Source organism: Pseudorca crassidens, chromosome 2, assembly GCF_039906515.1.
Source record: "Pseudorca crassidens isolate mPseCra1 chromosome 2, mPseCra1.hap1, whole genome shotgun sequence".
Lineage (NCBI taxonomy): Eukaryota > Metazoa > Chordata > Mammalia > Artiodactyla > Delphinidae > Pseudorca > Pseudorca crassidens.
In genome coordinates, this window is record NC_090297.1 from 111,366,350 (window position 1) to 111,382,855 (window position 16,506).

The window sequence follows — 16,506 nt, forward strand, 5'->3', positions numbered from 1 at the left end:
ACAGCATCCTCTCCCTACGGGAGCTGAGCAGGAGGGGGTGGGGATGTGCGGTTTGGACCCGCTGCTACTTAGCAGCACAACCCACCCTTACTCTCTGTGTGCAGACTGCCACTACCCACCTGTTCCTGCACCCCCTGGGGGACTCAGCTCGGGGGGAGGGAGGACGGCACATGGAAGGGAGCGGGAAGGGCGTCAAGTCTTCATTACCTCTGGCCTTAGGAGGCAGGCATAACCTTGATGCATGGCAGCTAATCATCTCCAAAGAAGCTTCATTTTAGCCAAGGCTGCCAACCTCCCCCTTGCTCAGCCAAGATTTTGGCTGGGCCGAGGTCTACATTCCCTGCTCAAGATGTGGAGGAAGGGCCAGACAAGGGTGATTCAGCCCACAGGCAGGAAAAAAGAGGGAAAAGACAGGGGCCACCAACTGGCACTGCTCACGAGTCAGCAGAGACTCCTTCAGGAGCAAGAGTGCCTGACCCCAACCTTAGGCACAAATCCTGGGTGGTCTCTTACCGAGGTTCATGGGGTGGTCCACTCTGCTCTATCAGGTTGAACTCACAGGTCTGACTAGCGAACTGAGCATATTCTAACAGGCCGCTGATGGGGTTCTTCAGCTGGCACTCTGTCAGTTTCTTGTAGGGTGAACACCGTGGTAAGCCATGACTGTAGAAGGAGGGCATCTCCATGATGGCTCGAAACTCACCTGGTGCCGCGTGGATACTATTCAAGTCATCTGGGATGTCATCTGTGGCCCACTGGCCATTTTCAAAGTCAACATACCCTGTTTTGGAGGGGCCATTGTCATGAACAGGTGGTTTCAGTTTTATTGGTTCTGGTGTGACCTCTTGCCTAGTTTCTAACTTTATGATGGGTTCCTGCCCATTCTCCACTTTTTCTGTGGTGTCCATGCTGTTTGAGGCATCTGACGCAGGTAAGTTGCAGGTGGGGAGCTCTGCGATTTTTCTGGTCTCCTGGATAGAAGCTTGAGTGGTTTCCGGAACGCTGTTCGTGTTTCTCTTGATCTGTATCCTCTCCCGCTTCTTATCGGTCAAATGCCATATGGGAGGGGTCGTCCCTTGCCTGTAGACGTCCCCCTGCCTTTCCAAGTCAATCAGCACGGCAGTCACATCTCGGGCCCTGGTGAAGCCAATGTTTTTAGCCAAATTCAGGGCAGAGGAGTTGCACACATTAAACAGGTAATCGCAGATCTTTTCCTTGATCTCAGCCATGTCGAGAGGCTCAGGAGGATCTTCCAAGCCAGATGTGAGGCTTCTGTCTTCAGTTTCCAAACTGAAGTCTGAGCTTGGAGCTCCCTGGCTATGACTGTCTGCTCTCGCTACTTGGCTGGGCTGGTTCCGAGCCTGAACCGGAACTGAAAGTCTCCACAAAGGGGGCGTTCCTGCCTCCCGATGCAGCTTACCCTTCTTTGCCAGAGAGTATAAAACTTGATTGATTTCCTTCTTTTGGGCTTGGAGTTTCCTGGCCAGATCAAGCGCTGTGGTGGCCTTCCCTTCCCCAAGCTCCTTCAAGAGCTCTAAGATCCTTTGCTCCTGATTCTGGCTGATAGTCAGTTCCTGGAAACGTGAGGAGAGCCTATCAACACCTCTCCATGGCTGAACCCAGCCACGTGGGGTAGGATGCTGGAACCCTCCTGGGAGCACCTGACTTCTGAGAGGCACGCCCCTGGGGACACCCGGGATCTGAAGGTACCCGCCTCTGGCAGGTGGTCCTGGAAACCTTGGCCCGAGTCCAGGAAGGAACAGTGGCAGTGATGGTGCCTGCTTTCCAATTAGGGGTGCTTCTGGGAGTTGCCCCTTGAGAAACTCTATTTGCTGGAGCTGGAAACTATTAGGATAAGATCCCAGCCCCGGCTGCTGGTGTCTGAGCTTGCTGTGCTCATAGCCTTGAACGGGATGGGTTTGGTATCTGTTGAGGGAACACCCCTGCAGAACAAGAAGATGGAAAAGAAAGTGAATTGGGACTGCAGCGGCGAGCCTGTCCCTCCCCGCTGCCTGGGGTGGGTGTGAGGGCTGCACCTGATTCCTAATAAGCTGAGAAGGCAAGTGAGACGTGGGCTTGTGACCTAGCTAGGGTGGCCCGCCCACCTCATAAGTACTACCTGTGGACCTGACAGCGGGAAGAGATGGAAGAGCAGGAAGCAAGACGTGTAGAGTCACGGTGCTCGCCGTTCTGGTAAACGGGCGGCGGTCTGAGAGAAGATGGCGTAGCTTGTGACCTACAGAACCGGGTTCTAAAGACACGCTGTGGAAGCGGCTATTGGGAAGTAGCTAAAGGGGTGTGGGAGGCTAGGGCCGAGGTATCCAGGAATAGACGCTGCCAGCTCTGCACAGCCAGGGGAGCCTGGTGGTTTGGGTAGAAGTGCCCAGTGTCCCTTCCAAGCCTGGGCACCACACTGAAGGACGAGAACCATGTGTCTTTTTTCTAAGGACAAAAGGGGCCCTGGGGGTGTCAGTAAATACCCTGCTGCCCGTCCCCAGGGCTTGCATATCTAGGAACAATGATTCCTCTTGCTCACATTCCCCTTGTCTGATTCTCCTGAAGGCGACAGGGACCTGCAGACAGCTGCGTCCCTTTCTTCAATAACTTCAGCCTTCTACTCCTCAACCCCTGCGCCCCGTCACAATGAGGGGATTTTAGTGCTCTTGCTGGTCAAGCTCACAGCACGCTCGCTGCACATCTCCTTAGTGCGGCTCCAATGATGGCCACCTCCACCTTTCAGCCACACAAGTGGCTTGTGCGGCTCCTCATTCAATCTCACTGTCACTTGAGCCGGGCCACTATCAAACCTCAAACCCTGAAACTTTTCCAGGGTCAGTGAACTTTTTCTGTAAAGGGCCGGAGGGGCATTCAACTGTAGCACAAAAGCAGCTACAGGCAAAATGTAAAACTTCCTTTTACAAAACCAAGGGGAAGGCTGCACTTGGCCCGCAGGCCCCCGTTTGCAGACTCTTGCTCTTCTCAGCCAACAACTTCTCTGTGTTTCTACCTCCACCCCTGTAGCTGCAGGTCAGCCACTCCTGGTTTGTCTCCATTCTGGCTTCACACACCTCCTCATTCAGCCTGGATCTCATGGTCAGTTCCCTTCACCACCCAAGGCCTGCTGTCCCCTTTTTCTGTTCCAAAGGTTCCAAATGGTGCTGGAGGAGGATACCGCCTCACCACGCTAAATTCCTGCTCTTGAACTTCTGTTAGGTTTTCACACGTTTGGTGGTCAATTCAGTACAACAAACATGTGCTGACTCAATGTGGATTGAGCTCTCTTCTTTAAAAATTCTCCTCCAATGGCTTGGCTACCACCTGTGCTGAAGCTTAAGACCTGAATTTTCAAATGCCTAGACGATCTGTCTGTCCCCTTAGATATCCTGCCATTACCCAAACGCCACACATTCTGAACTAAATTAATCTTTTCCCTCAATCCAGCCCCTTCTCTCACTGTTATTACTGTTAATGGCAGCATTCTCCTGAGTTATTAAGGCTGGAAACCTGATCATCTTTTCTGCCTGCCTGCCTGCCTTCCTCCCTCCCTCCCTCATCTCTCACACCTCATCAGGTGGGTGCCAAGTCCTATCTTGTCTACCACCTCTATCTTTTCTCTTAAACATGTCTTTTTCCAGTTCTAGACCCTCATTACCTCTCACATGGGCTACCACAAGTGCCTCTCATCTTTCCATCCCTCTACACTCCAGTGCAATGTGCCTGCTTTTCCCCTTACTGCCACCTATGACAACTCACTACAGATCTCTCTAACTGCCACCTTCTTCAGGAGACTTCCGACTCCCCCCCACCCTCCGCCGCCCCCATGAGAGTTTCCTCTCCTTGAACTCCCATCCAGCACCTGTTACACCACTTACTTTACCTTTTATCATAGCTACTGATTTTTTTTAATGGCACATATAGATTGTAGTGTGTCTGAAAGGTGATTAACAATATTAGGTACCCTAGAAATTATTCTCAGCTCTCCACTATTAATATTCCCCATGCAGTATTGATGGGGGGCTGCAGTCAACTTGACAGTAAGCCCCTGGGGGACAAGGACTACACCTCAGCTATCTTTGCATCCCTAGCACCTAAGGCAGCACCTGGAACAAAGCTGATCCTGAACCAATGTCTGCACGAACAAGACACTGCTAGACACGTATTCCATCTCTTTTCTTCTCCTCTTGCTGCACACAACCCCCCTACCCCCACTTGGGGCTGAGGTATATGTGAGTACAGACAGTGGGTGCCTGGTTCACAGGACTCAAAAGGATACACGAATTTGTTAACAATAGTTATTTTAGGGAAAAATTAGAGGGAGATTATTAATTTTTTTCTTTATACACCCTAAAATCTCCTAAAAGTGAAACCAAGCCAAACCACCACTTGAGAACAGCCATTTGGAGGAGAGCCACTGAATGGCAGGTGAGAGCCAAGAAAGTGAGAAACCAACCTCCATGGTGATCATTCCTAAATCCCTCAACATCTCCACTCACCCAACTTCATGCCTACGTACTATACAAGCTATGTAACAAGCCACGTAACATTCACTGCTCTGCAAAATTTCACTTTAATCTATTCTCATATATTTAGGATTAAGAGACAAGCGCCCCACCTCTACCACATGGGCTCCAAAGGGTAATATATTGGTTTGCATAAAGAAATGCTTTTCCTGTAAGTCAGGTGTCCCTAATCCTTTTAAAGAAAGGAAAATTATATATACACATGCACACACATATGTATGTATACATACCAAACACATATATATGTACTTGTGTACATATACTTTATATATATTTAAAATCGAGGTATATTTACATATAGTAAAATATATTCTGTTTAGTGTATAATTCTATGAGTTTTGACCATATAGAGTCAAAGCACACACAGCCTTATAACTACCACTCAGATCAAGATGTAGAACATTCCCATTTCCCAAAAACGTTTTCTCATGCACTTTGCAATCAATTCCTTTCCCCACACACAGCCCCTGTCAACCACTGATCTGTCTTCTGTCTCTCTAGCTTTGCTTTTTCCAGAATGTCATCTAAATGGATTCATACAGTATGCAGTCTTTTGAGTCCAGCTTCTTTTGCTTAGCATCCTGAATCTGAAATTTGTCCATGTTGATGCATATAGCAATAGTTCCTGCCCTTTTTTGCCGAGCAGTTTTCCATTATATTGATATACCAGTTTTTGGAGATAATGAATAAAGCCACTATAAACTTTCTCCTACAGGTTAAGAAGGAGCAGAGACGCTAAAAGTAAAGCATGTTGTCCAAGTGGGGCTAAAGGAGGCGTGGGCAGCCGTGGGGTCCTAGCAGAAAAGCAGAGGGGAACTGTCTTGACCTGGGCTCAGGCCTTGTTCCTCAGAAGGGGGGAGGGGAGTGCAATTTCCCCAACAAACCCTCTTCCACGCCTCGCTCGACACAATTAATTAGCAAGATACAAATTCCTAAATTCCTAGAACATAAATTTTGTTTGGCAAGAAAACACATACACACACACTCTCTCTCTCTCTCTCACTCTCTCTCACACACACACAACGCGCATATGTCATGCATGAAAACAGGAGCGTAGGGAGGTATACGATGAGCCAGGGTGAGCAAGTTGCAGGTGGCCCGCTCTGGGCTCTGACCCCAGCGGCTTACCTGCCTCGGGTCCATGGCGCGCCCGAGGCATGTCCAGGTGTCCGCTCGCCGTGACCCTCCCCGAGGGGGACCCTTACCAACGCGGGTCGTCGGCCTGCAAGTCACAAGAGGCGCCTCTGGAATTAGGACAAGCCCAGGCAGGCGGGGAGCAGGGTTGTGAAATGGCTCCGGTTCAATTTCACTTTCGTTTCTTCAGAAGGACCTCCCTCTTTGGAAAGTTTGGCCGAGGGGCGGGGCTTGGGCAAAGCTAGCGTAAGCCATCCGGTTTCACGCGGGTAACAAGTTTAATCCCTTCCTTGCATGAGAACTGGGCAAGATACTCTTTTTTAGGAAAACAGCTATAAAAACTGAGCTCTTTATTCCCCTCATGGCCTTCTCAGGAATACATGGGATAAAGCAAACGGAGAACAAAGCCACCCTGCGAAGCCTAGCGCTGGAGAAACAGCCTGAGGTTCTGTCCTCTTACTCCCAGGTCCACACTAACGTGACCTTGTATCTCTAATGTGGCAGTGCGGGGTGGGGGGGGAGGGGTGGCGAACTCTTCAGATGACTAACGTCCTCACTGTGGACTTTACTCATACTCTAGCATATTAACTGACGCGACCACTTAACAGCCAGTATATAGTAGCAAGATAATGATACCAGCAACTGAACAGTAAAGGATCTACATCATAAAAGCATCCCACCTTTCAGCATCCACCATCCAGGCAAGGGTCAAATCCTTTACAGGCCTGATCTCTCTCTCTTTTTTTTGTGGACGCGCCAGTGCGCCCTGCAGTGCAAGTGCGGAGTCAACCGCTGGACCGCCAGGGAAGACCCACCTTATCTCCTTAATCTTCACAACACCTCTGCCAGGTAGGCATTATTCCCAAATTACAGATGTGGAAATGGAGGCTCCACTGGGACCATGCTGCTGCTAAATCCAGGTCTGACTGCGGAGTCACTCTACACTTGCTCAGGTTACACCATGGCTTTCCAAAAGATAACTTTTGTTATCAATGGACTTCATGATCAGGCTTATATATCTGCTCTGTTTTGTCCAAGATGTCTAGGAAAAGATTCTGTAGATCAATTCTATTGCTCAACAGCTCCCCTCCCCCCATCTGTGAGAAATATCTTTTTCTGTATTTAATTTCAATTTTATCCCCACTGTGTGAATGAAAAATATTGCCTGCCATATCAGTAAACAAAGGATGTTGCAGCCATCAAGCCATCATATTATAGCCACCACGACGGTGAGCCCTGAGGGACACTCAGGATGAGAAAACACAGGATATATCTGTTTTTCTTTAATTAACAGTAATCTGTTGATGTTGCGACTACCTGGTCTTGGTTGCAAAAACTCCTATATGTCCTGGCTCCCTCCCTTGCCTCTTTAGAGCAGTCTCTCAGAGTCATCTGAGATGCTGTGTCCTGGGCTTAAGTCCTCAGTTTTGTCCACCAAATAAAACATGACTCTCAACTTTTAGGTTGTGCATTTTTTTGTCGACAACTGCTTATGAGACATACAAGGCAGTCCCTTCACAGCACTGTCTCCAGCCGATGCCCTCTCTCACTGTCCTCTCACTCCATTCACTCTAAGTGTTAGCCCCCCTCCCCAACTTCTCATTTCTAGTGTGGCATGTACTTTCCCTCTCCATGCCTTTGCACATTCTATTCCTTTGCCTTGAATGTACTTCCTCCATTGCTTCTGGTGAAAGTCTTTCAAGATCTGCTTCAAATATTACCTCCTAGGGAAGTTTGCCCCACTCTGGGTGGGGGAGTGGGTGCAATTCGTGGTTCCTTATTTTGTGCTTCTCTCTTATTCAACACTTAACCCTACTAGAGCACTTTCACCATCCTCCAAAAATTCCTCATTCATTCATTTAACAGAGACTTTACTAAGCACCTAATGTGTGCCAGATACTGTGTAAAGCACTGAGGACATGACACAAATAAAAGTCCTGTCCCTTCAGCTAACAGACAGCCTAGTGGAGAAGACTGATGCGTCAACGATTATCACAATGTTATGAACTACTTGTTTATGTATCTGCCTTTAGATCTGTAAAGTCTACTCCTTGGGTCAGGGAACATCCCCACATCCCCTGCATAGTGACCTTCAGAGTTATAGTTAGTTGATTGAATAACCGACTGCTCGGTAGAAAAAACAACGGGCAAAACAGTGACACGGGAATGTCACAAGAAGAAATTAAAAATATCAGCACACGTAAGAAACAGTGCTCAATCGCATCATGTTAGGGAAATGCACAGCAAAGCCTCAGTGAGTTACTGTCCATCCGTCAAACAGGCACATTAACCATCTGCTCAGAGCAGGGGGGAAAGCAGAGCAGCTCCTAGTCACCACAGGAAACCTGGGAAAGGTGTGAATGTACACACCCTGCAATTCAGCAATTCCACTCCTAGACCAGGATACACATACAAGAAATTGGTAGTTGCATTATTCATAATAGCCCCCAACCTGAAACAACCCAAATGTTCATCAAAAGGAAAATGGATAAATGGTGGCATTTGCCTATGATAGAATATTATACAGCAGCAAAAATGAAAGAACTATAACCACATGCACCAAAGTGGCTAATTATCTAAACATGACACTGAGTGAAAGAAGCCATATACATAGTTCCACTTACATAAAGTCCCAAACCAGGCAAAACAACTATAGTATACACTGCATAAAAGACAGGATGGTGGTTATCTCTAGGGAGGGAGGAGGGGTTTTGCCTGGGAAGGAATGCTCTGGGTGCTGGTGATGTTCTAGTTCTTGACTTGGCCACACATATGGCTCTCCAATAATTCATTAAGTTATACACTGACGCTTTATGTACCTTTCTGTAGGTATGTGCTGTACTTCACAATTTTAAAAGGTTGAAAACAACAGCAAACTCTCCCTGTACCAATTCCAGCTTACCTCCCCATGTTCTACTTTTCATTTAAGTATAATGAAATGAGTTACGTCTTACCTCTGCTTTCTTGCCTTCAAGCTAAACAATCCCAAAGCCTTTAACCCTTCTACAGGAATGATCCAGGAACTTCCCTAGTGGTCCAGTGGTTAAGAATCTGCCTTCCAATGCAGGGGACGCGGGGTCGATCCCTGGTCTGGGAACTAAGATCCCACATGCCGCAGGGCAACTAAGCCCGTGCGCCACAACTAACTGAGCCTACGCGCTCTAGAGCCTGCACGCCACAACTAGAGAGAAGCCCGTGTGCCACAATGAAAGATCCCGCATGCCGCAACCAAGACTGGACACAGCCAAATAAATAAATAAATAAATAAAAATTAGAAAAAAAAAGAAGATCCAGAGAAGCAGTAATCACAGCTACTGTGCAGAGGAAGCTGCACCGCTGCTGCCTCCATGTCTTTGAATCGAACCTAGGATGCAGTGGTGAAGCAGGGAGGGGAAATATGTTTCCTAAACAGAGGTTCGGTTCATGCCTTGAAAGAACAACAACCGCTCTTGTCATTTAATCTCAGCAGCTTGAGGAACTGCAGACAGAGTTATTCATAAACATAGTTATTTCATAAACAGAGTTATTTCATCTCCTCCCCATCAGGGATTGTTTCAGCTCCCACAGGGTTGTGAGGTGGTGACATCAGTCTTTGTGCTGTTCTATTGTAGGAGCTTGAGGAGTTGGAGGAAGCTCTTTTAAAAATTAACCAAAAGTAACAGGTTGATTGCAAAAAGTTTCAGAAAATACAGATGAGCAAACACTGTCAAAGTTACCCCTAAATCTCCATTGTTAATTCACTGGTGTCCACCCTGCTGTTTTCCCTGTGCATAAAGCCTCCATGGACACGCAGGCGCAGCTCTCCTAACACTGGGGCTCACCTCCCCAGGAGCCTGTGTCTTCTGCTCAGCTGTGAAGTAACCCCAAATGCAAGACCTCCTGTGAACATACTACCTAGGGCTACTTGCTAACAATCACCTAAGTGATTAAGAGTTACCATCTAAAATTAGGTATTACAGAAAAAGCCCCCCATTCAGTGTTCTCAGAAATCTGGCTGCCACATAACACTGCCAAGCTCTGGCTCCATGTGTGCCTTCAGGGGCCTGGACTTCACCCATTATGGGGAAGGACGCATTATCATTCGGGCTACTGGGTTGGTTTTAGTTTCCAGTCCCTGCTATTCTTGCTTTTAAACTATAAATATAACTTAGTCGTCTTTGTAATGATTAATTTGTCTTGCGGATATTCTGCTTAACCTTACTGTGCGCAGGGGTGCATATTTACAACAACGGTCTTTTTCGTCTGTAATTTCCTATAACCAGACTTTACTGCACATATGGGCTACATCCAATTGGATCATCTATCTTCCTACTGTAAAGCAGATGTCTGCAAACTCCTTCAATATTTGCTCATACAGCAGATACTGCAACAGAAATGTACTGACTGTGAATGTGTGCTACTGAACTTGCAACACATTATCAAAAAAGTAATGAATTACTGAGGTATTTTTAAGTACTAGGGCACTATTTTAGAATAGGATCTGTACAAAAATAAACTCATGTTCTTATCTTAACTCCTAGGAAATACATAACAAGCAATTCGTAGAGTTGCTAGGCATAAATTTATTGCCTTCCTTTTTTTGTTGTTGTTGTTTCTCTTTCAATATATCATTGGATTTTTTATTCCACTAAACAGCTACTGCCCCATGAACATAATTTTCACAATTTACAGGGTCTTCCTATAATAACCCGACTTGCTTTGATAACCTATAAGGCAGAATAGCGAAGTTGCCCAACTGACTGAGCAGTGCTCCACAGCTGTCTTTATGCTGATTTATATTCTATTGAGGTTAATGACTAGACTGGCTTTTGAAGTTACAAGAAAGCAAGAGATGCCCCAGGTACCCCCAGAAGAAACAGAGGTCTCCAGAAGTGGGTAAGTGCCTCTACCCAAAGTTATCCAGTAAATGAAAGAAGAAAATGGTATTTATCAACCATTTATAGGCATTGTGATAAGTATTACCATATCTTAAAGATATATTAGTAATAATGTCAAAACAATACTACTACTAATGGCTAACATGCCTGTGCTGAATATTTTACATGCAAGTTTAAACAGGGAATGTACGTTTAGTCTCATAACCACCCCACAAGATGACTCTACATAGCTTGTGGTCTAATGCAATAAGTCCTGACACCCTGAAACCACCTCTTCCATGCTAGGTTGGTCTGGCAGGCAGCACCTGACCGACGTCTGGTTTGGCTCTGGCCAGCAAAGAGGTTCAGCTACTGGGCCACACTTGGGTTCCGCTGAGCCAGAGTCCAAAGGGGGGACCTCCCTCTCACTCTTGCCTTCTCTTCCTTCTCACCCCTAGGACCTAGCCTATGAGTGGCTGGGCTCAGTCCCAGCTTCCTGCAAGGGCAATGTCCCCATCTCCATGGCTTGCAGGAAACAGACGGGCCAAGTGCAGTCCTGTTCTAGGCAGGCCAGAGGGCAGCCTCTGCCCCCAAGTTCTGCAGTGTTTCCGGGGGAAGTGGGCCGATTTCAGGAACAGCCAATCGCAGAAAGCTGACTTGCCAAGTGGCCAATTCCCTGAATAACCGATTTACTAAACTACCAATATGCTGACTTCACCTTTTCTTTAAGCTCTCTAGTCTCAATTGACCAGTTTTTATCCTTCCTTCACAACAGTATTAGAGGAAATGTACTCTGCCCGTCTCCCTGAAGCTGAAGAGCTGGAGATTGAGGAGGAGACCGGGGGACAGTGGGAGGTGGCAAGGTTGAGGGGCTTTTGTGGAACTGAATTTCAGCGTATCGATTTTCTGAGAATTGACCTAGAGCTATTTCCAGGTGACCACAATCTTCTTCCCAAAGGGAATGAATAAGGCTTTGCTATTCCTAACATATGACTTTAAAAGTATTTCTTTCAGCATCGACAAGTTCAGAAAAATTTCCATCTACGCACACAGAGGAGAAGGTGCGTGAAGACAGTGAAGACGTAGCAGAGAGAGATTTGAAGACACTGGCCTTGAAGGCTGGAGTGATAAGGCCACAAGTCAAGCAATGCAGGCAGCCACCAGAAGCTGGCAGGGGCAAGGACCGATTCTCCCGGAGAGGCTCTGGAGGGAGCACAGCCCTGCAACACCTCGACTTCCTCCCAGTGAACTGACTTCAGATTTCTAGCCTCCAGAACTGTGAGAGAATAAATTTCTATGGTTTTAAGCCACCAAATCTGTGGTAATTTGTTACTGCAGCTGTAGGAAACTAATACACCATCCTCGAAAGGCTGTGCACATCAGGGAGCTCTGGGTACAGGACTAGCACAGACCTTGCTGTGCAGCCAGGGATTTCTGTATTTGGGGCTATCAAGGAAAAAGGCAGCAACAGACCAGCAGACCAGCTGGCACAGACGATGTGCACAGCCACAATTTCCACTTTTTTGTTAAACCAAACAGTACAGCCTTCTCATTACTGTCCAGCAGAACTAGAGCTTTTTGTTTTATTTGAAGAAAAGGATATTTCTGTAATATAACAAAGACTACCTATCATAAACTGAGAGCCAATATCATATTTAAAATGGAATAGTTAGGCATTCCCACTAAAATAAGAAATAAAATAAGGAGGGCCATCATTACCACTGTTATCTCCTCAATTCTGAGATGTACTCCAAACTTTTCTGATATTGGGATGTGAATTACATGCATTTATATTATGTATCAGTATATTTTGACTAGTAGCCCCTAAAAGCTATTATTAAATTGATAGCATGTTCTTATGCTCAATGGTCTTAGAATCAGAGATATGGTATTTAACATTATTTTGAAGATCCTAGCATATTCTATAACACAAAACAGAAATAAGAGAAAACTATTAAAAAAGGAAAGAAAAACATTATTTGCAGATGATAATATCATAACCCTTGTTGATCCAAGAAGATTAAATGAAAACTCTTGGACCACCATCAGTTAAGTAATATGGCTGGATATAAGAGAAATATACAAAACACAACCCTTCCTTATATGAAAAATACTATATTCTTTTTTTTTTTTTTTTTTGCAGTACGCAGGCCTCTCACTGTTGTGGCCTCTCCCTTTGCAGAGCACAGGCTCCGGACACGCACGCTCAGCGGCCATGGCTCACGGGCCCAGCCACTCTGCGGCATGTGGGATCCTCCCAGACCGGGGCACGAACCCGTGTCCCCTGCATCGGCAGGCGGACTCTCAACCACTGCGCCACCAGGGAAGCCCCAAAATACTATATTCTTAACAGCAAATAAAGCATTAAAAAAGAAAAGGGAAACATCTGGGAATAATCCTAAGAAATGTGAAGAGCCTACACGTGGAAAAGTACAAAACTCTGTTGAGGAATACCTGTTTTAAGTAGAAGGATACACCAGCTCCAAATGTGATGGCGGAATAGTTTATGAACGCCAATTAGTGCCAAATTAAATAACAGTTTATTGCAAATTCTAGTGAGCTTAGGGGCAGTAAGGAGTGGATACCTGACAAAATGATTAAAGTTCAAGTGCAAGAACAAACAGGCAAGAATAGCCAAAATATTTTTTAAAAGAGGACAGCCATACTGATTAAATCAAAGCAGTACTGGTATAATACAGGAATGGAGCTACAGCCTAATAGAGCAGAACCACTTTCCCCCCAATAGACCCAAGTGTGTGTACAGATCCAATGCATGATAGGAGCCAAAAGCAGCAGTGAGGGGAAGAAGGATTAGTCTATAGATGGAACTTGGCTAATTGATAGGCTTTTTGGAAAGAAAGATCTATTCAGAGTCTTGCCTTATATTAATAAACCAAAATAAATTACAAATGGATTAAAGGATTATTTGTGAAGTATTTTAAATAAAAACACTAAAAACCAAAGTCTTTGTGTATGACTTGACCTGTTTCACAGCAATGGAAGACATCACAAAGAAGAAGACCGACATCTGTTCACTGCAGATATATTTTTGTACTTCAAAATAGTGACGTGATGTTTGAAAATGTTCACAGAAAAAAGTTTTTAAAAAGAGACATTAATAAAAAAATTAAAATGGACAGGGAATCACAGTTACAACACATCACACACAGGACAGAGTTAATATGTATATGTGTATATATAAAGCCCACATACCTAGATAAGACAGCATGTACATATGGAGTGCTCATATGGGCCAGCACTGTAGTTTATCTTTTATTTATTTATTTATTGTTTGTTTGTTTATTTACTTTTGGCTGTGTTGGGTCTCCGTTTCCGTGCGAGGGCTTTCCCCAGTTGCGTCAAGCGGGGGCCACTTTTCATCGCAGTGCGCGGGCCTCTCACTGTCGCGGCCTCTCCCGCTGCGGAGCACAGGCTCTGGACACACAGGCTCAGCGGCCATGGCTCACGGGCCCAGCCGCTCCACAGCATGTGGGATCTTCCCGGACCGGGGCACGAACCTGCGTCCCCTGCATCGGCTGGCGGACTCTCAACCACTGCGCCACCAGGGAAGCCCTATTTTTTATTTATTTATTTTTCTGGTTGCACCGGCTCACGGGCTCCTTAGTTGAGGCATGTGAACTCTTAGTTGCGGCATGCATGTGGGATCTAGTTCCCTGACCAGGGATCAAACCCAGATCCTCTGCATTGGGAGCATGGAGTCTTAGCCACTGGACCACCAGGGAAGTCCCTGTACTTTATCTTTTAATTTTCACAACCACCTTATGAGAGAGGTACACTGTTGCTGTCCCCATGTTACAGCATGAAAGGCTGAGGTAGACCAAAGTTGTTCGAGATAACACAGCCAGTACAGGCTGAGCCAGGATTCAGACTCAGGCATTTTGGCTCCAGAGCGGATGCTCTTGGCCATTACACTGCCCCCACTAACTCTGCAGTAGATAAAAAGCCAATTCCCAAAAAAGGAAGTGCAAATGCCTGTCAAATGCTTGGGGGAATATTCAGTTACACTTGTAATACGTTTTACGTTTTCATTCAGAAAATTAGCAATTAAAAAAAATGACCCAGTGCCAGGTGGGGAGATTCCATGGCTACCTTCACAATCTAATCTTTGACTCTAGGAATCCCCTCTGACCCCCTCCAAAATGTTCTCAAAGATGGTTAGGTCACCATCACCTCCCTTCTTTAACCCTTTATTGGCTATATGTTACTCTTGGGATAAAGGCCCAAGTCCGTAACAAGGTTGGCTGTGCACTCCCACTCTCCAGCCAAGCCTAACCTCCCATACTTCACAAAAGGCACCTTCCATCCTGTTTGCCCAATAGCCACAGAGCACTCCTGCAGCCTCAAAAAAGCCAAGTCGTAGACTGTTTTCTCCTCCAGTCCTGTCCCTATGCCAGACGGCATATAGAGTTTATAGTATCCGTAACACTAGGAAGCTTCCTTCATAATCCTTATCAGTAGCTGTAGTTACACAATTGCATGATCTTTGTCTGTCTGTCCTGAGCAGTACTAGCCTTGTACCCCCCATGACCCAGCACAGTGCTTTGGCTATAAAAGGTATTCAACATATCTGTCAAAGGAATATACATTAATGATTGAATGAAAGAAAGAGGAGGGAGAAAAGTAAAAAAATAAGGAAAGGAGGAGAAATAGGCGTTCTACCCTATGACAGTAAGACTAAGATGCTTTTTTTTACAAAGCAATTGGACAATGTGCGTCAGAAGTCTTAAATATGTTAATAACCTCATTTAATAATCAGCAATCATTATTAATATGTAATCATATTGCTACATAATTATTAATAAGTGTAATTAATGGTCCAATCATAAAAATCTACCTTGAGGAAGATAATTTGAAATCTAGTACAGAAATTTAAGCTCCCTACAGAATTGTTTACAATAGCAAAAAATTGAAAATAGATTTAATGTCCAAAACTAGAGACACAGTCAAGTAGATTCTGGTACAGTAGTAAATTATACAATACATAAAAGTGACATTTACAAAGAGTTAATGCCATGGAAGATGTTTAGTTCATAATAAGTGGAAAGACATAAAATTTAAATAGAGAACAATTTCGGCTTTGAAAAACAATATGCCCAGGTGGCAGACAGTGCTGAGTGCCTACCCTAGAAGTCTGCCTTCCCTTCTGAGAGAACCCTGATTCTGTCCACATTCATCTGAGAAGGCCAGGCTCCCTCCCCAGACCCAGAGGGAGGACTGTGATTAGTCTAATCTAACTTGGTTTTGGCAATTCCATTCCTCTTGCCAGTGATACATGTGATACAACTCTGGCCAACAAAACACAAAGGAAGCCTGTCAGGGGCTTTCTGTCACAAAGGTTCCTTGATATGAATAAATGATGCCCTGAGGATGGCAGACTAGAGGGCTGGGACAACTCTGAGTTGCTGAATCAATCCACCCTGGAACTGCCCTATCTGTGGGCTAACCAACACAACACTGCACAAAAGACACCAAAATGTTAATGATGATATCTGAGAAGTAGGGTTACCAGGGATATTCATTTTAATAGTTTCTTCAATTTTCAAGTCTTCTATAATAAAGCATCTATCACACTCAAAATAAAGGGGAAAAGTTAATAAGAAAAAGATAACTATGTATTGCATGAACCTTGCCCTTAAGAAGCTCAGTCTAATAATGGAAATAGCCACGTAAATAAATGATTAAGATATGCTGTGATAAAACCACAATGAGACGCCACTTCATAGCTATTAGAATGGCTAAAATAAAACTAAAAAAACCCCTCATAATATCTAATGGTGAAGATATGGAGCAAGTAGAACTCTCATACACTCTCATGGTGGGAATGTAAAATGGTACAACCACTTTGGAAAACTGTTTGGCAATTTCTTCTAAGGCTAAATATGTAAACACCCTATGTATGACTCAGCCGCTATACTTCTGAGTACTTGCCCAAGGAAAATGAAAAGAGATGGCTACAAAAAGACTTATACAAGAAT

At 45.3% G+C, this 16,506-nt stretch overlaps 1 protein-coding gene across 7 annotated transcripts in view; it reads right to left on the reverse strand.

Annotated features, from left to right (window-relative positions):
* Positions 1-16,506, reverse strand: part of ADAR (adenosine deaminase RNA specific) — a 40,553-nt gene that overhangs the window by 16,477 nt on the left and 7,570 nt on the right. For 4 of the 7 annotated variants that reach the window (XM_067727952.1, XM_067727958.1, XM_067727955.1 and 1 more), the window contains exon 2: positions 514-1,943. In XM_067727952.1, coding sequence (XP_067584053.1) covers positions 514-1,943 — 1,430 coding nt within the window. Of the gene's footprint in view, positions 1-513; positions 1,944-5,648; positions 5,838-16,506 lie in introns of those variants that run through there. The other 3 variants (XM_067727953.1, XM_067727954.1, XM_067727957.1) reach the window with 3 other exon arrangements.